The sequence below is a fragment of the Scyliorhinus canicula genome, chromosome 1 (genome assembly GCF_902713615.1).
Source record: "Scyliorhinus canicula chromosome 1, sScyCan1.1, whole genome shotgun sequence".
In the NCBI taxonomy this organism is placed as follows: Eukaryota; Metazoa; Chordata; class Chondrichthyes; order Carcharhiniformes; family Scyliorhinidae; genus Scyliorhinus; species Scyliorhinus canicula.
Window position 1 is genome coordinate 312,589,847 of NC_052146.1, and position 22,783 is coordinate 312,612,629.

The 22,783-nt window shown below is 47.5% G+C and overlaps 1 protein-coding gene across 1 annotated transcript in view; it reads left to right on the forward strand.

Annotated features, from left to right (window-relative positions):
• Positions 1–22,783, forward strand: part of efr3ba (EFR3 homolog Ba (S. cerevisiae)) — a 301,549-nt gene that overhangs the window by 270,404 nt on the left and 8,362 nt on the right. The window contains exons 18-21 of the mRNA XM_038797345.1: positions 1,185–1,276; positions 2,632–2,680; positions 13,246–13,349; positions 19,415–19,464. Coding sequence (XP_038653273.1) covers positions 1,185–1,276; positions 2,632–2,680; positions 13,246–13,349; positions 19,415–19,464 — 295 coding nt within the window. The remainder of the gene's footprint in view (positions 1–1,184; positions 1,277–2,631; positions 2,681–13,245; positions 13,350–19,414; positions 19,465–22,783) is intronic.

Consider the following 22,783-nt stretch of genomic DNA (forward strand, 5'->3'; position numbering starts at 1 on the left):
AATGCTGTCTCACAGATTGATTGGTGCTGTTTAATGCTGTCTCACAGATTGATTGTGCTGTTTAATGCTGTCTCACAGATTGATTGTGCTGTTTAATGCTGTCTCACAGATTGATTGTGCTGTTTAATGCTGTCTCACAGATTGATTGGTGCTGTTTAATGCTGTCTCACAGATTGATTGTGCTGTTTAATGCTGTGTCATAGATTGATTGGTGCTGTTTAATGCTGTCTCACAGATTGATTGGTGCTGTTTAATGCTGTCTCACAGATTGATTGGTGCTGTTTAATGCTGTCTCGCAGATTGGTGCTGTTTAATGCTGCCTCACAGATTGATTGGTGCTGTTTAATGCTGTCTCACAGATTGATTGGTGCTGTTTAATGCTGTCTCACAGATTGATTGTGCTGTTTAATGCTGTCTCACAGATTGATTGTGCTGTTTAATGCTGTCTCACAGATTGATTGGTGCTGTTTAATGCTGTCTCACAGATTGATTGTGCTGTTTAATGCTGTGTCATAGATTGATTGGTGCTGTTTAATGCTGTCTCACAGATTGATTGGTGCTGTTTAATGCTGTCTCACAGATTGATTGGTGCTGTTTAATGCTGTCTCACAGATTGATTGGTGCTGTTTAACGATGTCTGACAGATTGATTGGGGCTGTTTAATGCTGTCTCACAGATTGATTGTGCTGTTTAATGCTGTCTCACAGATTGATTGGTGCTGTTTAATGCTGTGTCATAGATTGATTGGTGCTGTTTAATGCTGTCTCACAGATTGATTGGTGCTGTTTAATGCTGTCTCACAGATTGATTGGTGCTGTTTAACGATGTCTGACAGATTGATTGGTGCTGTTTAATGCTGTCTCACAGATTGATTGTGCTGTTTAATGCTGTCTCACAGATTGATTGTGCTGTTTAATGCTGTCTCACAGATTGATTGGTGCTGTTTAATGCTGTGTCATAGATTGATTGGTGCTGTTTAATGCTGTCTCACAGATTGATTGGTGCTGTTTAATGCTGTCTCACAGATTGATTGGTGCTGTTTAATGCTGTCTCACAGATTGATTGGTGCTGTTTAATGCTGTCTCACAGATTGATTGTGCTGTTTAATGCTGTCTCACAGATTGATTGGTGCTGTTTAAGGATGTCTGACAGATTGATTTGTGCTGTTTAACGTTGTCTCACAGATGAGGATCGTTTATCAAAGAGAAAGAGCATTGGAGAGACCATCTCACTCCAGGTGGAAGTGGAATCTCGCAACAGTCCTGAAAAGGAGGAGGTACGTTATTGGTTCTGGCATTAGCCTGAGAGAGAGTGGCAGGTTTGAAAGAATGATAGTGGGAACTGAATTGCCTAATGGGGCCCTGGAAGGAATAGAGTAACAGGAATTAGAAGCAACTACACAGCATTGCACAGGATCATTTCAACATGCTCCTTCTTGGGAAATGTTGAGATCATTGATGACAGGGTAAGAGTATTTACACAAAGACCACACATTCCCTAGCAATAGTGGTGAGGACTCTGGCTGTTCAGGGAGGTGAGAGTCATCCATGATGTGTCTTCTCTGTGTCACTGGGAGTATGCAAAGCTGACTAGTCACCTCCCTGAGGTTAAACAATGTTTAATTCACACATAGATATGACATAGATAAGCTGCAGAGCTGGGCTGAGAGGTGGCAAATGGAGTTTAATGTGGAGAAGTGTGAGGTGATTCACTTTGGAAAGAATAACAGGATTAAGGAATATTTGGCTAATGGTAAAATTCTTAGCAGTGTGGATGAGCAGAGGGATCTCGGTGTCCATGTACATAGATCCCTGAAAGTTGCCACCCAGGTTGATAGGGTTGTGAAGAAGGCCTATGGTGTGTTGGCCTTTATTGGTAGAGGGATTGAGTTCCGGAGCCATGAGGTCATGTTGCAGTTGTACAAAACTCTAGTACGGCCGCATTTGGAGTATTGCGTACAGTTCTGGTCGCCTCATTATAGGAAGGACGTGGAAGCTTTGGAACGGGTGCAGAGGAGATTTACCAGGATGTTGCCTGGTATGGAGGGAAAATCTTATGAGGAAAGGCTGATGGACTTGAGGTTGTTTTCGTTAGAGAGAAGAAGGTTAAGAGGTGACCTAATAGAGGCATACAAAATGATCAGAGGGTTAGATAGGGTGGACAGCGAGAGCCTTCTCCCGCGGATGGAGGTGGCTAGCACGAGGGGACATAGCTTTAAATTGAGGGGTAATAGATATAGGACAGAGGTCAGAGGTGGGTTTTTTACGCAAAGAGTGGTGAGGCCGTGGAATGCCCTACCTGCAACAGTAGTGAACTCGCCAACATTGAGGGCATTTAAAAGTTTATTGGATAAGCATATGGATGATAAGGGCATAGTGTAGGTTAGATGGCCTTTAGTTTTTTTCTCCATGTCGGTGCAACATCGAGGGCCGAAGGGCCTGTACTGCGCTGTATCATTCTATGTTCTATGTTCTAAGATACACACCAATAAAAATCACAATTATTTTGTGTTAATTACCCTTTGCTCACCACTTTTGTGCTTCAATGTAATTCTTCCTCTCTCTGCTTGACTGATGTATTTTGTTGGTACAGAGAGATCTAAGTAACGTTGATTTGTTTCCTCTGCTACAGAAAATGCCAACTGAGGAAATCACATTTGAAACTCTGAAGAAAGCAATAGGTAAGATGCAGAATCTCCCACTCAATGCAGTATGAGATGAGGATAGGCTGTTAGTCTGATGAGGATGGGTGAGATGGTCGATGCACAGCCTTTGCTTTGGCAGCACCACCTGATTAATGAAAGCATGACTTGAGTTCTTCCAGTCACAATTATGAATGTCAATTTGAAATGTGCAAATGAAAATGACCATCATCAACCGTTCCAATGGCTGCTCATTCATCTCCTGCTTCATTTGGATAATGAAAAAACAGTTGAAGGCACTGGATACCATGGGCCTTTTTTCCTATCCATTCACAGGATGTGGGCATGGCTGGCAGGGCTGGCCTTTATTGCCATCCCTAATTGAGTAACAGAGTGCATTGCAGAGTCACCACATTGCTGTGGATCTGGAGTCGCAGGCTGATCAGATCAAGTATTGATTTTAGGCTTCTCTCCCGAAAGGACATTAGTCAACCAGGTGGGGCTTTATAACAATCCACCATTGTTTCATGGTCATCATTAGACTTTTCATCCAAATTTTAATTGAAGACTGAGGGGCGACCTGATCGAGGTGGACAGGATTATGAGGGACATGGACAGGGTGGATAGGGAGCAGCTGTTCCCCTCAGTTGAAAGGTCGGTTACCAGGGGGAAACAAGTTCAAGGTGAGCTACTAAAAAAGCTATAAAGAAGAGTAAGATAGAGTATGAGAGTAAACTTGCTCAGAATATAAAAACAGACAGTAAAAGTTTCTACAAATATATAAGACAAAAAAGAGTGGCTAAGGTAAATATTGGTCCTTTAGAGGATGAGAAGGGAGTTTTAATAATGGGAAATGAGGAAATGGCTGAGGAACTGAACAGGTTTTTTGGGTCGGTCTTCACAGTGGAAGACACAAATAACATGCCAGTGACTGATAGAAATGAGGCTATGACAGGTGAGGACCTTGAGACGATTGTTATCACTAAGGAGGGAGTGATGGGCAAGCTAATGGGGCTAAAGGTAGACAAGTCTCCTGGCCCTGATGGAATGCATCCCAGAGTGCTAAAAGAGATGGCTAGGGAAATTGCAGATGCACTAGTGATAATTTACCGAAATTCACTAGACTCTGGGGTGGTCCCGGTGGATTGGAAATTAGCAAACGTGACGCCACTGTTTAAAAAAGGAGGTAGGCAGAAAGCAGGAAATTATAGGCCAGTGAGTTTAACTTCGGTAATAGGGAAGATGCTGGAATCTATCATCAAGGAAGAAATTGCGAGGCATCTGGATAGAAAATTGTCCCATTGGGCAGACGCAGCATGGGTTCGTAAAAGGCAGGTCGTGCCTAACTAATTTAGTGGAATTTTTGAGGACATTACCAGTGCAGTAATAACGGGGAGCCGATGGATGTGGTATATCTGGATTTCCAGAAAGCCTTTGACAAGGTGCCACACAAAAGGTTGCTGCATAAGATAAAGATGCATGGCATTAAGGGTAAAGTAGTAGCATGGATAGAGGATTGGTTAATTAATAGAAAGCAAAGAGTTGGGATAAATGGGTGTTTCTCTGGTTGGCAATCAGTAGCTAGTGGTGTCCCTCAGGGATCCGTGTTGGGCCCACAATTGTTCACAATTTACATTGATGATTTGGAGTTGGGGACCAAGGGCAATGTGTCCAAGTTTGCAGATGACACTAAGATGAGTGGTAAAGCGAAAAGTGCAGAGGATACTGGAAGTCTGCAGAGGGATTTGGATAGGTTAAGTGAATGGGCTCGGGTCTGGCAGATGGAATACAATGTTGACAAATGTGAGGTTATCCATTTTGGTAGGAATAACAGCAAACGGGATTATTATTTAAACGATAAAATATTAAAGCATGCCGCTGTTCAGAGAGACTTGGGTGTGCTAGTGCATGAGTCACAGAAGGTTGGTTTACAAGTGCAACAGGTGATTAAGAAGGCAAATGGAATTTTGTCCTTCATTGCTAGAGGGATGGAGTTTAAGACTAGGGAGGTTATGTTGCAATTGTATAAGGTGTTAGTGCGGCCACACCTGGAGTATTGTGTTCAGTTTTGGTCTCCTTACTTGAGAAAGGACGTACTGGCGCTGGAGGTGTGCAGAGGAGATTCACTAGGTTAATCCCAGAGCTGAAGGGGTTGGATTATGAGGAGAGGTTGAGTAGACTGGGACTGTACTCGTTGGAATTTAGAAGGATGAGGGGGGATCTTATAGAAACATTTAAAATTATGAAGGGAATAGATAGGATAGATGCGGGCAGGTTGTTTCCACTGGCGGGTGACAGCAGAACTAGGGGGCATAGCCTCAAAATAAGGGGAAGTAGATTTAGAACTGAGTTTAGGAGGAACTTCTTCACCCAAAGGGTTGTGAATCTATGGAATTCCTTGCCCAGTGAAGCAGTTGAGGCTCCTTCATTACATGTTTTTAAGGTAAAGATAGATAGTTTTTTGAAGAATAAAGGGATTAAGGGTTATGGTGTTCGGGGCCGGAAAGTGGAGCTGAGTCCACAAAAGATCAGCCATGATCTCATTGATGGCGGAGCAGGCTCGAGGGGCCAGATGGCCGACTCCTGCTCCTAGTTCTTATGTTCTTATGTGAGGTGTGGGAGGTTCAGGGGGGATTTGAGGAAAAACCTTTTACCCAGAGGGTGGTGACGGTCTGGAATGCACTGCCTGGGAGGGTGGTGAGGGTCTGGAACACACTGCCTGGGAGGGTGGTGACGGTCAGGAACACACTGCCTGGGAGGGTGGTGATGGTCAGGAACACACTGCCTGGGAGGGTGGTGACGGTCTGGAACACACTGCCTGGGAGGGTGGTGACGGTCAGGAACACACTGCCTGGGAGGGTGGTGACGGTCTGGAACACATTGCCTGGGAGGGTGGTGAGGGTCAGGAACACACTGCCTGGGAAGGTGGTGACGGTCAGGAACACACTGCCTGGGAGGGTGGTAGAGGCTGGAACACACTGCCTGGGAGGGTGGTGAGGGTCAGGAACACACTGCCTGGGAGGGTGGTGAGGGTCAGGAACACACTGCCTGGGAGGGTGGTGACGGTCAGGAACATACTGCCTGGGAGGGTGGTGAGGGTCTGGAACACACTGTCTGGGAGGGTGGTGAGGGTCAGGAACACACTGCCTGGGAGGGGTGGTGAGGGTCAGGAACGCACTGCCTGGGAGGGTGGTGAGGTTTAGGAACACACTGCCTGGGAGGGTGGTGACGGTGTGGAACACACTGCCTGGGAGGGTGGTGACAGTCAGGAACACACTGTCTGGGAGGGTGGTGAGGGTCAGGAACACACTGCCTGGGAGGGTGGTGACGGTCAGGAACACACTGCCTGGGAGGGGGGTGACAGTCAGGAACACACTGTCTGGGAGGGTGGTGAGGGTCAGGAACACACTGCCTGGGAGGGTGGGAGAGGGTCTGGAACACACTGCCTGGGAGGGTGGTGACGGTCTGGAACACACTGCCTGGGAGGGTGGTGACGGTGTGGAACGCACTGCCTGGGAGGGTGGTGAGGGTCAGGAACGCACTGCCTGGGAGGGTGGTGAGGGTCAGGAACACACTGCCTGGGGAGGGGTGGTGATGGTCAGGAACACACTGCCTGGGAGGGTGGTGACGGTCAGGAACGCACTGCCGGGAGGGTGGTGATGGTCAGGAACACACTGCCTGGGAGGGGTGGTGATGGTCAGGAACACACTGCCTGGGAGGGTGGTGAGGTTTCTGGAACACACTGTCTGGGAGGTGGGTGACGGTCAGGAACACCACTGCCTGGGAGGGTGGTGACGGTCTGGAACGCACTGCCTGGGAGGGTGGTGAAAGTCTGGAACGCACTGCCTGGAGGGTGGGGATGGGTCAGGAACACACTGCCTGGGAGGGTGGTGACGGTCAGGAACACACTGCCTGGATGGTGGTGACGGTCCTGGAACACACTGCCTGGGAGGGTGGTGACGGTCAGGAACACACTGCCTGGGAGGGTGGTGACGGTCAGGAACACACTGCCTGGGAGGGGGGTGATGGCCAGGAACGCGCTGCCTGGGAGGGTGGTGATGGTCAGGAACACACTGCCTGGGAGGGTGGTGAGGGTCTGGAACACACTGCCTGGGAGGGTGGTGACGGTCAGGAACACACTGCCTGGGAGGGTGGTGACGGTCTGGAACACACTGTCTGGGAGGGTGGTGAGGGTCAGGAACACACTGCCTGGGAGGGTGGTGACGGTCAGGAACGCACTGCCTGGGAGGGTGGTGACGGTCAGGAACACACTGCCTGGGAGGGTGGTGACGGTCAGGAACACACTGCCTGGGAGGGTGGTGACGATCAGGAACACACTGCCTGGGAGGGTGGTGATCGTCTGGAACGCACTGCCTGGGAGGGTGGTGACGGTCAGGAACGCACTGCCTGGGAGGGTGGTGATCGTCCTGGAACGCACTGCCTGGGAGGGTGGTGACGGTCAGGAACGCACTGCCTGGAGTGGTGGTGACGGTCAGGACACACTGCCTGGGAGGTGTGGTGACGGTCAGGAACACACTGCCCGGGAGGGGGTGGTGAGGGTCTGGAACGCACTGCCCTGGGAGGGTGGTGACGGTCAGGACACACTGCCTGGGAGGGTGGTGAGGGTCTGGAACACACTGCCTGGGAGGGTGGGTGACGGTCAGGAACACACTGCCGGGAGGGTGGTGAGGGTCTGGAACGCACTGCCTGGGAGGGGTGGTGACGGTCAGGAACACACTGCCTGGGAGGGTGGTGAGGTTCCTGGACACAGCTGCCTGGGAGGGTGGTGACGGTCAGGAACACACTGCCTGGGAGGGTGGTGAGGGTCTGGAACGCACTGCCTGGGAGGTGGTGAGGGTCTGGAACGCACTGCCTGGGAGGGGTGGTAGAGGCGGGTTGCCTCACATCCTTTAAAAAGTAACCTGGATGAGCACTTAGCACACCTTAACATTGGCTATGGGCCAAATGCTGGCAAATGGGATTAGGATTGTCAGATGAGGGGCCTTTCATGCGGCGGCGCAGACTCGATGGGCTGAAGGGCCTTTCCTGCACTCTGTGATTCTGTGAATTCAAATTTCACCATCTGCCATGGCAGGATTCTAACCCCGGGCCCCAGGGTATTCCCCTGGGCCTCTGCATTACTCGTCCAATGACAATACCACTCTTACCTTAGTCACCACAGTCCCAGATGCCCATTGGCTGCTTTCCCTTTGAGGCGGTGAGCTGGCTGGTGGTGATTTAACCTGAGGGTCACCACACCTCAGGCGAGGGGCAAGGTTGAGAAGGCGGGGCCTTTATGAATAACCTCAGCCGGTACGGGAATTGAACCCACGCTGCTGGACTCGCTTCGCATCTCCAACCAGCTGTGCAGCCCACTGAGCTAAACCGGTCCCTGTGACAATACTCAACGCCATCTCCTTCCCCAACAATATTCCGGCAATAATCCTGATTTCCAGTGCTCCAGAACTTGCCGCCCCCCCCTAGCCAAGCTGTTCCAGTCTAGCTACAGCACTGGCATCTACCCAGCAATGTGGGACATTGCCCAGGTATGTCCTAGACACAAAAAACAGGACAAGTTCAACCTGGCCAATTACTGCCCCATCAGTCTACCCTCGATCATCAGGAAAGTAATGGAAGGGGTCATCAACTGAGCTCTGTTTGGGTTCCGCCAGGGCCACTCAACACCTGAACTCATTTCAACCTTGGTTGAAACATGAACAAAAGAGTTGAATTCCAGGGGTGAGGTGAGAGTGACTGCTGGGAATCACAGAATTACGGTGCAGAAGGAGGCCATTCGACCCATCGAGTCTGCACCGGCCCTTGGAAAGCACCCTATCCAAGCCCACACCTCCACCCCATCCCTGTAACCCAGCAACCCCACCTAACCTTTTTTAGACACTAAGGGCAATTTATCATGGCCAATCCACCTAACCTGCACATCTTTGGACTGTGGGAGGAAACCGGAGCACCCGGAGGAAACCCACGCAGACACGGGGGAGAACGTGCAGGACTCCGCACAGACAGTGACCCAAGCCGAGAATCGAACCTGGGACCCTAGAGCAGTGAAGCAACAGTGTTAACCATAGGTGCTACCGTACTGCCCACATGTGGTGTATGTGGATTTCAAAAGGCATCTGATACAGTACCACACAATAGACTAACTCATGGAATAAAAGGAATAAAATTGATAAGAAATTGACCGAGTGACAGGAGAGTGGGAGTGGTAATAAATAGTTGTTTTTCAGATTGGAGGAAGGTTTGTAGTGTGGGGTCAGTGTTGGGACCCGTGCCCTTTCTGAGATATTAATGGCCTAGACTGTGGTGAGTTAAGGCACCATGGCAAAATTTACAGATAGCACAAAGACTGGCAGCCTTGTCAACTATGATGAGGATAGCTTGACCTTCAATAGGACATAAATATGTGGTGGATTGGGCAGAATGTGCCAGATGAAGTTCAATGCAGAGAAGCATGGTGATTCAATTTGGCAGGAAGAATGTGGAGAGACAGTAAAAATTAAAAGGAGAAACTGTACAGGAGGGGCAGGAACAGAGGGAGCTTGGTACGTGTGTCCATCAGTCATTGAAGATGGCAGGTCACGTGAGAGAGCAGTTAATAAAGCATGTGGTATCCAGGGCTTCATTAACTGGGCAGTGAGTACAAGAGTAAGGAGGTCATGTAGAGCTTGCGTAAGACACTAGTTGGGTCTCACCTGGAGACTGTGTCCAGTTCTGGGCACCAGACTGAGGAAGGATGTGGAGACATTGGAGAGGAAACAGAGAGATTCACAGAATGATTCCAGAGATAAAGAACTGTAGGTATGAGGATAGATTGGCGAGGTTGAGACTGTTTCCTTTGATTCTGAGATGTATGGTCAGAGTAAATAGTCAGAATGTTCATTTGAGATCTGAAGCAGACACGATGGACAGAATGGCCTCCTTCTGCACTGTAATAATTCTGAGATTCTGACTTCCTCAGGGTAGTGTCCTCGGCCCCAACTACCTTCAGCTGCTTCATCAATGACCTTCCTTCCATCATGGCTTCAGAATTGGGGATGTTTGCTGATGGCTGCTCTATCTGTGACTCCTCAGATACTGAAGCAGTCCATGTCCAAATGCAGCAAGACCTGGACAATATCCAGGCTTGGGGAAGACAAGTGACAAGTTACATTCACGCCACACAAATGCCAGGCAATGGCCATGTCCAATAAGAGAGGATCTAACCATCGCCCCTTGACATCTCCCACAATCAACATCCTGGGGGTTACCATTGATCAGAAACTGAACTGGACCCAGCCACATTAATACTGTGGCTACCAGAGCAGGTCAGAGGCTAGGAATCCTACAGCGAGTAATTCACCTCCTGGACCCCCCCCCCCCCCCCCCCCCCCAAAGTCTGTCCACCATCTACAGGCACAAGTCAGGAGTGGAATGGAATACTCTCCACTTACCTGGATGAATGCAGCTCAAACAACGCTCAAGAAGCTCAACACCATCCAGGACAAAGCAGCCCGGTCGATTGTTACCCGACCCACTAATATTCAATCCCTCCACCACCGATGCACAGCGGCAGCCATGTGTACCACCTGCAACTCAGCAAGGTTCGTTACACAGCACCTTCCAAATCCACGACCACTACCCTCTAGAAGGACAAAAGCAACAGATACCTGGGAACCCCACCACCTGGAGGTTCCCCTCCAAGTCACTCACCACCCTGACTTGGAAATAGAATAAAGAACAAAGAAAAGTACAGCACCGGAACAGGCCCTTCGGTCCTCCAAGCCTGCGCTGACCATGCTGCCCGTCTAAACTAAAATCTTCTACACTTCTGGGGTCCGTATCCCTCTATTCCCATCCTATTCATGTATTTGTCAAGATGCCCCTTAAATGTCACTATCGTCCCTGCTTCCACCACCTCCTCCGGCAGCGAGTTCCAGGCACCCACTACCCTCTGCGTAAAAAACTTATCTCGTACATCTCCTCTAAACCTTGCCCCTCGCACCTTAAACCTATGCCCCCTAGTAATTGACCCCTCTACCCTGGGAAAAAGCCTCTGACTATCCACTCTGTCTATGCCCCTCATAATTTTGTAGGCCTCTATCAGGTCGCCCCTCAACCTCCGTCGTTCCAGTGAGAACAAACCGAGTTTATTCAACCTCTCCTCATAGCTAATGCCCTCCATACCAGGCAACATCCTGGTAAATCTCTTCTGCACCCTCTCTAAAGCCTCCACATCCTTCTGGTAGTGTGGCGACCAGAATTGAACACTATACTCCAAGTGTGGCCTAACTAAGGCTCTGTACAGCTGCAACATGACTTGCCAATTCTTATACTCAATGCCCCGGCCAATGAAGGCAAGCATGCCGTATGACTTCTTGACTACCTTCTCCACCTGTGTTGCCCCTTTCAGTGACCTGTGGACCTGTACACCTAGATCTCTCTGACTTCTTGTGGGTTCTACCATTCACTGTGTAATATATCGGCCGTTCCTTCACTGTCGCTGGGGCAACATCCTGGAACTCCCTCCCTAACAGCACAGTGGGTGCACCTACACCTGAAGGACTGCAGCGGTTCAAGAAGGCGGCTTCCCACCACTTTCTGAAGAGAAACTAGGGATGGGCAATAAATGCTGCCCTAACCAGCGACACCCACACTCTTAAATTATTATTTTTTTAAAATAGGCGGCAGTCAAACTGCCTCGTCACATTGAACTTGGTGACTTGACAAGGCCGTGAGATGTGCGAGGCTCAGAACGCCTCTCAAGATCTCGCAAGACGTCGCTATCTGGATCTCGCCACCGCTGAGCGAGATCCAGATTTACATATTTCAGTCAGCAGCTGGCCTCACTGAAATATGTCGCCTCCCGAGGTGCGGGGTGAACACCCGGCCCTCACCACGTGACGCTTAGCGCTTGTCCACACAGCTGTGGAGCAGGTGTAAAGGCACCTGGGGGGGAGGGGGGGGGTCGCTCAGGCCATCACTACCAGGGTGCCAGACTGGCAGTGCCAAGATGCCCAGGTGCCAGGTTTCCCGTGCCAGGGTCCGTGCCCTTATGAGGTGGGGTGAGAGAGGAGCTCAAGGCCCCCCTAACAGGTCAGTTGGGGCATTAGGGGGTTCCGGGGCTGCGGTGAGGGCTCTGAGGGGAGTTGAGAGATCAGGGCGGCACTTTCAAACTGGTACCTCAATCTGACTCTGAGCACGTGGACAGGAAGTGAGGTAAGTGCGGCCCTCGGTGGGGCTGGCCCTGCCAAGACCAAAACAAAGTCCTGTTTGATAGCAGGGTTGTTCTTGAAACACCCCACTAAACACACCCCAAACGGGACTCTGTTTTTCCTGTTAAATCGCGTCCGTAATATTAATGAAATAAATCTGGACAAAGAACAAGTCTCAGTGATGTGAGCATGAAGCTGCTGAACTGGTATGAAAATCCATCAGGTTTACTGATGCCTTTGAGAGAATTAAATGTGTCTCCCCTTACCCAGTTTGACTATATGTGATTCCAGATTCCAAATTGTATTTATTATACTGTAAGATTTTCCTGTAGCGCTGCTCCCTGAGAAAGCTGTGTCTCAGACTGCTGACTTGGTCTCTGAGGATCCACCCAGCTCCATTAAAGTTAAGGCCTGTAGGCATTCTCTGCAAAGGGAAGATGCACTTTCATGGTGATGTGCTGTTAGTTGTAGATAAGCTGCTGATGAAACAAGTACCGCCCTGTACTGTTCATGTACATCTGGCCAAGCATCCAAGTGATTGGCCCTCAGGAAATCCACCTGCTGACTGAAATTGAAGGAAGCTGCCATTTCTGCTCTGGTTGGTAATGGGGAAACTATATCTTCAGGTGGGTAAAGCAATATGTTTATTGCAGCTTCAAGCATCTGCACCCAATTGTTTCATTGATGTTGCAGCTTCCTCCTGTCAAAACCTGAGAAATCATGAGCTACAGGCAAGGGCCTAGGGTTTGTCTTCAAAATGTGGTAGAACTCAGACAGTGTGCAAAGGAATCCGTCAATAATAAAGGGTTTGAAACCATTAAAAATGCTGAAGGTCAAATCTATTGGCTGATTACTACCTCATGGATAGCTGCTGATATTGTTTTGCAAACATAAATCAATAGAACGGAGGCAGAAATGATGGAGAATTAGTTTTACAATATCATTACCCCACTTGTATACAAGCACACATCAAAAGTACTTGAGGCTCTTGTCATCTGTGTGAAATGATGCAGAAAATATGGGCCATTCCAAAGTGAGTAGGTACCTCCCTGAGACATCCCATAACACTTCCTGCCTCTGTTGGAAAGAAAATCTAGACCAGAGTCCAACGCTGCAAAGTTTGATGAAAGCCTTTGAAGATTTACAAAATGTTTCAGGACTGGAAATTCCCACTCCATGTCAACGGACCTTCCGCTGGTCCATTAAAGTATCCACTCTGCCCGTGACGATTCCCATGGCAGGACGGGAAAATCTGGGCCAGGACTCTGTCCTGTCATTTGTGAATTGCCTAATTCAGCGAGGCCATGCTCTGAGTTGAACAGTCACTCAACAGCAGTAAGCTATTGGGCCTTATGTCCCTGCCGGCAATGATAGTCCGTCTCTGTTGGTCAATAGATGGTGGCGCCGTGGAGGAGCAGGAGAGAGAGAGACGGCGACTCGTGGTGGAAAAATTTCAGAAAGCTCCATTTGAAGAGATAGCCGCCCATTGTGGAGCAAGGGTAAGAACATGTAGTTTGTAAATTTGTGAAAAGATTAACAAATCACAACACCTTCCGTAAAAAAAGTCTCTGATCGCACATGCAAGATAGTTTGAATAGAATGGCACAATGTGGCTGTGGGCTGAGCAAAGTCATTTGGGGCTCAGGCAATTCATCACTAAATATAACTTAAAGGTGAAAAAATGATCAAAATGGTTGTTGGGTTCATGATTCACCACAAGATGTTTAGAACATAAGCAAGGAATTTTGAGCCAACACAACTGAATACAAAGAAATGCATCAAAGTTTGTAACACAGAAATAGGCTGTTGAAGGCGGACAAATCTCCAGGGCCCGATAATCTTCATCCCATAGAAAGCATCCTATCGGGCTGCATCACAGCCTGGTATAGCAACTGCTCAGCCCAGGATCGCAAGGAACTTCAGAGAGTCGTGAACACAGCCCAGCCCATCACACAAACCTGCCTCCCATCCATTGACTCTGTCTACACCTCCCGCTGCCTGGGGAAAGCGGGCAGCATAATCAAGGATCCCTCCCACCCGGCTTACTCACTCTTCCAACTTCTTCCATCGGGCAGGAGATACAGAAGTCTGAGAACACGCATGAACAGACTCAAAAACAGCTTCTTCCCCACTGTCACCAGACTCCTAAACGACCCTCTTATGGACTGACCTCATTAACACTACACCCTGTATGCTTCATCCGATGCCAATGCTTATGTAGTTACATTGTATATCTTGTGTTGCCCTATTATGTATTTTCTTTTATTCCCTTTTCTTCCCATGTACTTAATGAATTGTTGAGCTGCTCGCAGAAAAATACTTTTCACTGTACCTCGGTACACATGACAATAAACAAATCCAATCCAATCCAATCCAGAGGACTTAAGGAAGTGGCCCTAGAAATAGTAGATCCATTGATAGTCATTTTCCAAAGTCCTTTAGACTCTGGAATGGTTCCTACAGATTGGAGGGTAGCTATTCAAAAAGGGAGGTAGAGAGAAAACAGGGAACTATAGACCAATGAGACTAACGTTGGTAGTAGGGAAGTTGCTGGAGTACATTAAGGGCAGCACGGTAGCATTGTGGATAGCACAATCGCTTCACAGCTCCAGGGTCCCAGGTTCGATTCCCGGCTTGGGTCACTGCCTGTGCGGAGTCTGCACATCCTCCCCGTGTGTGCGTGGGTTTCCTCCGGGTGCTCCGGTTTCCTCCCACAGTCACAAAGATGTGCAGGTTAGGTGGATTGGCCATGATAAATTGCCCTTAGTGTCCAAAATTGCCCTTAGTGTTGAGTGGGGTTACTGGGTTATGGGGATAGGGTGGAGGTGTTGACCTTGGGTAGGGTGCTCTTTCCAAGAGCCGGTGCAGACTCGATGGGCCAAATGGCCTCCTTCTGCACTGTAAATTCTATGATTATCAAGATTTTCATAACACAGCATTTGGAAAGGAGTGGTGTAATCAGACAAAGTCAGCATGGATTTATGAAAGGAAAATCATGCTCAACAAATGTACTATCAAGTAACGAGGCACTGTGGTAGAGCTCAGAAACAGGCAGGGGGCAGTCACTATGATGGGGCTGTACTACAGGCCTCCGAACAGCCCACGGGAAGTTGAGGAACAGATATGTAAGCAGATTCTGGATAGATATAGAAATAATAGGGTTGTTGTAGTGGGAGACTTTAATTTTCCTCATATTGACTGGAAATCCCTGAGGGCGAGGGGGCTGGACGGTAAGGAATTTGTTAAGCGTGTCCAAGAAGGTTTTTTGGAATAATATGTGGAGGAGGGAAATCTCATGGAGGGAGAAGAGGAGAATCTGAAAGGAGAAAAGTTAGGTGAAGAGGGGGGAAATCAAAAGAGAAAGGAAGTCAAACCAAGGACTGGACAAGAAGGTTTTGGAGGTGGAAGGAACTTTGATTTGAGCAGTAACGAATGGTAACTCATTAACTATGATTATTGTAATATTGCTTTTTTTATATAAATCAGGAGATAGAAAAGGCATGTAAAAAAGGCAATATCACAATAATCATGGGGACTTCAATATGCAAGTGGACTGGGAAAATCAGGTTGGTAGTGGATCCCTAGAAAAGGAATTTGTGGAATGTCTAAGAGATGGTTTTTTGGAGCAGCTTGTGACAGAGCCGACTAGGGAACAGGCAATTCTGGATTTGGTGATGTGTAATGAGGCAGACTTGATTAGGGAACTTAAGGTGAAGGAACCCTTAGGGAGCAGTGACCACAATATGATAGAATTTACCCTGCAGTTTGAGAGGGAGAAGCTGCAATCAGATGTAACGGCATAATAATAATAATAATAACAATTAAATAAGGGTAACTACAAAGACATGAGGGAGGAGCTGGGCAGAGTTGATTGGAGAAGGAGCCTAGCAGGGAAGGCAGTGGAACAGCAATGGCAGGGGGTTTTTGGGGGTTATTCGGGAGGCACAACAGAAATTAATCCCAAGGAGGAGGAAACACGCTCAGGGGAGGACAAGGCATCCATGGTTCATGAGGGAAGTCAAGGTTAGCATAAAAGCAAAATAAAAAGCAGACAAAGTGGCGAGGATTAGTGGGAAACCAGAGGATTGGGAAGCCTTTGAAAGCAAGTAGAGGACAACTAAAAAAGCAATAAGGGGGGAGAAGATGAAGTATGAGTGTGAGTTAGCTAGTAATATAAAGGAAGATAGGAACAGTTTTTTTCAATAAACAAAAGGTAATAGAGGCAAAAATAGACATTGGACCACTGGAAAATGTGGCTGGAGCAGTAATAATAGGAAACAAAGAAATGACAGAGGAACTGAATAGTTACTTTGCATCAGTCTTCACGGTGGAAGACACCAGTGGGATGCCAGAGCTCCAGGAGAACCAGGGGGCAGAGGTGAGTGCAGTGACCATCACTAAGGAGAAAGTTCTGGGGAAACTGAAAGTTCTGAAGGTGGATAAATCACCTGGACCGGATGGACTGCACGGATGGGCAGCACGGTAGCATAGTGGTTAGCACAAATGCTTCACAGCTCCAGGGTCCCTGGTTCGAATCCCGGCTTGGGTCACTGTCTGTGCGGAGTCTGCACGTCCTCCCCATGTGTGCGTGGGTTTCCTCCGGGTGCTCCGGTTTCCTCCCACAGTCCAAAGATGTGCGGGTTAGGTGGATTGGCCATGCTAAATTGCCCGTAGTGTCCTAAAAAGTAAGGTTAAGGGGGAGTTGTTGGGTTACGGGTATATGGTGGATATGTGAGTTTGAGTAGGGTGATCATTGCTCGGCACAACATCGAGGGCCGAAGGGCCTGTTCTGTGCTGTACTGTTCTAAAGTTCTAAAGTATGGGCTTGGGTAGGGTACTCATTCCAAGATCCGGTGCAGACTCGATGGGCCAAGTGGCCTCCTTCTGCACTGCACTGTAAATTCTATGACTACAGCCCTGGGTTCTAAAAGAGATAGCTGAGGAAATTGTGGGGGCGTTGGTGATGATCTTTCAGGAATCACTGAAAGCAGGAAGGGTCCCAGAGGACTGGCAAGTAATGTAACACCGCTGTTTAAGAAGGGAGGGAGGCAGAAGACAGGAAATTATAGGCCGGTTAGCCTAACTTCGATCATTGATAAGATTTTAGAGTCCATTTTTAAAGATGAGATCGCAGAGTACTTTAATTTGGACATTCTGAATTCTCCCTCTGTGTACCCGAACAAGCGCCGGAATGTGGCGACATTGCAGTGTTAATGTAAGCCTACTTGTGACAATAAAGATTATTATTATTATTACTTGGAAGTGCATGATAATATAGGACTGAGTCAACACGGCTTTGTCAAAGGGAGGTCATGTCTGACAAATCTGTTAGAGTTCTTTGAGGAAGTAACAAGGAAGTTAGACAAAGGAGAACCAGTGGATGTGATTTATTTAGATTTCCAGAAGGCCTTTGACAAAGTGTCACATAGGAGACTGTTAAATAAGTTAAGAGCCCATGGTGTTCAGGGTAAGATCCTGGCATGGATAGAGGATTGGCTGACTGGCAGAAGGCAGAGAGTGGGGATAAAGGGGTCTTTTTCAGGATGGCAGCCGGTGACTAGTGATGTGCCTCAGGGGTCGGTGCTGGGACCACAACTTTTCACAATATACATTAATGATCTGGAGGAAGGAACTGAAGGCACTGTTGCTAAGTTTGCAGATGTTACAAAGATCTGTAGAGGGACAGGTAGTATTGAGGAAGCGAGGGGGCTGCAGAAGGATCTGGACAGGCTAGGAGAGTGGGCAATGAAGTAGCAGATGGAATACAATGTGGAAAAGTGTGAGGTTATGCACTTTGGAAGGAGGAATGGAGGCACAGACTATTTTCTTAATGGGGAGATGTTTAGGAAATCAGAAGCACAAAGAGACTTAGGAGTCTTTATTCAAGATTCTCTTAAGATTAACGTGTAGGTTCAGTCGGCAGTTAGGAAGGCAAATGCAATGTTGGCATTCATTTCGAGAAATCTAGAATACAAGACGTACGTTTGAGGCTGTATAAAGCTCTGGTCAGATCCCATTGGAGTATTGTGAGCAGTGTTGGGCCCTGTATCTAAGGAAGGATGTGCTCCTTGGAAAGGGTCCAGAGGAGGTTCACAAGAATGATCCCTGGAATGAAGAACTTGTCGTATGAGGAACGGTTGAGGACTCTGGGTCTGTACTCGTTGGAGTTTAGATGGATGAGGGGGATTTTATTGAAACTCACAGGATACTGCGAGGCCTGGATAGAGTGGACGTGGAGAGGATGTTTCCACTTGTAGGAAAAACTAGAAGCAGAGGACACAATCACAGACTAAAGGGACGATCTTTTAAAACAGAGATGAGGAGGAATTTCTTCAGCCAGAGGGTGGTGAATCTGTGGAACTCTTTGCCGCAGAAGGCTGTGGAGGCCAAATCACTGAGTGTCTTTAAGACAGCGATAGATGGGTTCTTGATCAATGTGGGGATCAGGGGTTATGGGGAGAAGGCAGGAGAATGGGGATGAGAAAAATATCAGCCATGATTGAATGGCGGAGCAGTCTCAATGGGCCGAGTGGCCTAATTCTGCTCCTATAACTTACAGTCTAACTTGCTGAAATGATAACGATAACTAACAGTAAAGCCTTTCACCCTCGTAAGCAAAGGTTTTATGTGATTCAGTGATAACCTCTAGCTAACTCTTAGTAATAGGCATAGCAAACCAATAATATCTTACCTGTAACTGACAGTAATTCTATAACCCACTGATATTCACCCTGATACTGTAGCCAGGATCCCTTGTGCATAAGATGATGTCACGATGACACACTCAATACTACTTTTAACAGGTCTGATTTTTCATCCTCACCATGTCGGTCTCTTCAGTTTGGATTCCGGTTCGCTGTGAAAATTAAAATTCTGAACCGGAAGCCGCAGTAAAATCTGATCTCTACTTGGGTGTCACACATTAAAACTGGGCAGGTCAGAGGGCAGAGGGCAGAGGACAGAGGGCAGAGGGAAGAGGGCAGAGGACAGAGGAGGTGTCTGAGGCAACACCCAGGCACAATCCCGAACCTCAACTCAACCTCATTCTAAATCGCTCCCTGGCATCAGATCAATAAAGGACGGTTTTCATGGATAGAAATTCTGGTAAAGGAGATCATTTATCCTCTGATCCTGCTATTCTTTCCTGTATTCCCATTCAACATTCCCTGCCAAAGAATATTTTATATTCATTTTAAAATTGTTATCCCTTCCACATGAGTCTGTATTTCAGTCGCTCCATGTGCTAAACAGTCTAATTCAAAAGCTTTCATCCTTTCTTCCCACTTATTTCTCCTGGTGAATATCTTTTCCATTCCCTAGTTTCTCATTCACCTACTTATGGAAATAATTGACTCAATGTAACATCTCTGGGTTTAACTCACCCCTTACTGGCTCCTCCCTCCATCCCATTCCCAATTGTCCCTTTACAGTCCTCCCTCTCTGTGTATTGGAATTGTGTATTGCGAATGACGAGGTGGGGCTTTGTTCTGACGTGAATATGATTGAATTCTGCTTGTCTGCAGGTTTTATATATTTACTGCTGCTTCTCATCCCTCTATTCCAGGCTACTATTCTGCAGAGTAAACTCAATCAGATATTTGAGATAACTATCAGGTAGGTCATTCAAGGCCCTCGGAACATGGCTCACCCTGCACCATGAAATTATTAAATAGCCCAGCTGAACACTCGGATTACTGTGTGGAATTGGGATGAACTCACCACCAACTTTGTTGAGCCCAATGAAAATATTCAATCAGGTTTTGGAGTTATACAGTGGACAGATCACATCGGCGAGATCACTTATTACCCAGAACTAATTTCTCTGAGAAGCTGGTGGTGGGTCACCAGAGGTTTGATACAATTGAATATTATGCTGAGTTATTTCAGGGGCAGGTAAAAATCAACGGTGTTGGTGTGGACTGGCGACTATCTAGCCAGTCTGGGTAAGGGTTCCTTCCCGAAAGGACATTATTGCACGAAAAGTAACTGGAGCAATTATTGCCAGATGTCAGAAGATCAGAGATAAGTGCAGTAGAAACATGCCTCACTGTGGTGCCTAATGATCAGAGTATTCAAGTGAGACATGTCCATTTGGAAATAGGTTTGATGGAACATGATGGGAAAAGCAGGAATAAATAGCCTCCATTGATGAAAATGATGGAGTTGGGTAGTGGCGCACAGCTCTGTTAAGAGATTGTGTAGGACATAAGCACATGGCAGAGTGGGTACTGCAGTGTCTACATTTTGAATGAGATGTTAACCCGGTTGACAGCATCCCACGCCACTATTCGGAGATGAGCAGAGAGTTCCTACTGCCGTGGCTGAATCTACCAGAACTGTCATTTATCTCATATTCTGCTTGTAGAACCTTGCTGTTTGAATCTTGGTTGCTGCAGTTACCAACATAGCAAAGACTACACTTGCAATGTCAAGCACTGAAATATGAATCATACAACATGAATGTCTTCCTCCTTCCTTCTTTTCTCCTTCAATCCATACCTCCCACTTTCACCCTTTATCACCCAACCCCACCAGCCATTGTAGTCCCTGTCTAAACCATCGTGTGTCTTAACCCATATACGATGGACAAATGATTGAGACTCAGTTTTTAATATCGAATAATATTTATTCACACACAGACAATGGTTATGGTTATTCAATCACACACTCCCAATCATAGGTTACACGATACACCAATATTTCCAACACCTTAACTTGGCAGTGACCGACAGGTGCCAGGCAGATACAGGCCATCCAAATAAAGAGTTTAGATGCCGCTGTGTCTGGTAAATAAGTGAAATTGACAGGACAGTTCTATTGTCCCATCTGGGATGGCCTGAAGATGGCCTTTTGCAAATGTTGTTTGCAATAACCAGCAAAATTTATGTCTGCAAAGCCTGGGCTGCAACTTTGTTTGATCTCATCTGCAGCCTGCTTGTCCATAAACCTGGCCACTTTTCCCAGCATCCCTTGCTGGATCCAATTGTAGATGACCACACCATATACTCCCTATACCACCCAATCCCACCAACATATACTCCCTATGCCACCCAATCCCACAAACATTTACTCCCTATACCACCCAATCCCACCAACATATACTCCCTACACCAACCAATCCCACTACCATATACTCCCTATACCACCCAATCCTACCAACATATACTCCCTATACCACCCAATCCCACCAAACATATACTCCCTATACCACCCAACCCCACCAACAAATACACCCTATACCACCCAATCCCACCAACATATACTCCCTATATCACCCAATCCCACCAACATATACTCCCTATGCCACCCAATCCCACCAACATATACTCCCTATACCACCCAATCCCACCAACATATACCCCCTATACCACCCAATCCTGCCAACATATACTCCCTATACCACCCAATCCCACCAACATATACTCCCTATACCACCCAACCCTACCAACATATACTCACCTATATCACCCAATCCCACAACATATACTCCCTATACCACCCAATCCCACCAACATATACACCCTATACCACCCAATCCTACCAACATATATACCCTATACCACCCAATCCCACCAACATATACTCCCTATACCACCCAATCCCACCAGCATATACTCCCCATACCACCCAATCCCTACCAACATATACTCCCTGTACCACCCAATCCCACCAACATATACTCCCTACACCACCCAATCCCACCAACATATACTCCCTATACCACCCAATCCCACCAACATATACACAGTATACCACCCAATCCCACCAACATATACTCCCTATATCACCCAATCCCACCAACATATACTCCCTATACCACCCAATCCCACCAACATATACTCCCTATACCACCCAATACCACCAACATATACTCCCTATACCACTCAATCCCACCAACATATTCTCCCCATGCCACCCAACCCCAACAACATATACACCCTATACCACCCAATCCCACCAACATATACTCCCTGTACCACCCAATCCCACCAACATATACTCCCTATACCACCCAATCCTACCAACATATACACCCTATACCACCCAATCCCACCAACATATACTCCCTATACCACCAACATATACTCCCTATACCACCCAATCCCGCCAACATATACTCCCCATACCACCCAATCCCACAACATATACTCCCTATACCACCCAATCCCACCAACATATACTCCCTCTACCACCCAATCCCACCAACATATACTCCCTATACCACCCAATCCCACCAACATATACTCCCTCTACCACCCAATCCCACCAACATATACTCCCTATATCACCCAATCCCACAACATATACTCCCTATACCACTCAATCCCACCAACATATATACCCTATACCACCCAATCCCACCAACATATACTCCCTATACCACCCAATCCCACCAGCATATACTCCCCATACCACCCAATCCCACCAACATATACTCCCTATACCACCCAATCCTACCAACATATACACCCTATACCACCCAATCCCACCAACATATACTCCCTATACCACCAACATATACTCCCTATACCACCCAATCCCGCCAACATATACTCCCCATACCACCCAATCCCACAACATATACTCCCTATACCAACCAATCCCACCAACATATACTCCCAAAATCACCCAATCCCACCAACATATACTCCCTCTACCACCCAATCCTACCAACATATACTCCCTATACCACCCAATCCCACCAACATATACTCCCGAAATCACCAAACCCCACCAACGTATACACCCTATATCACCCAATCCTGCCAACATATACTCCCTCTACCACCCAATCCCACCAACATATCCTCCCTATACCACCCAATCCCACCAACATATACTCCCTATACCACCCAATCCCACCAACATATACTCCCTATACCACCCAATCCAACCAACATATACTCCCTATACCACCCAATCCCACCAACAT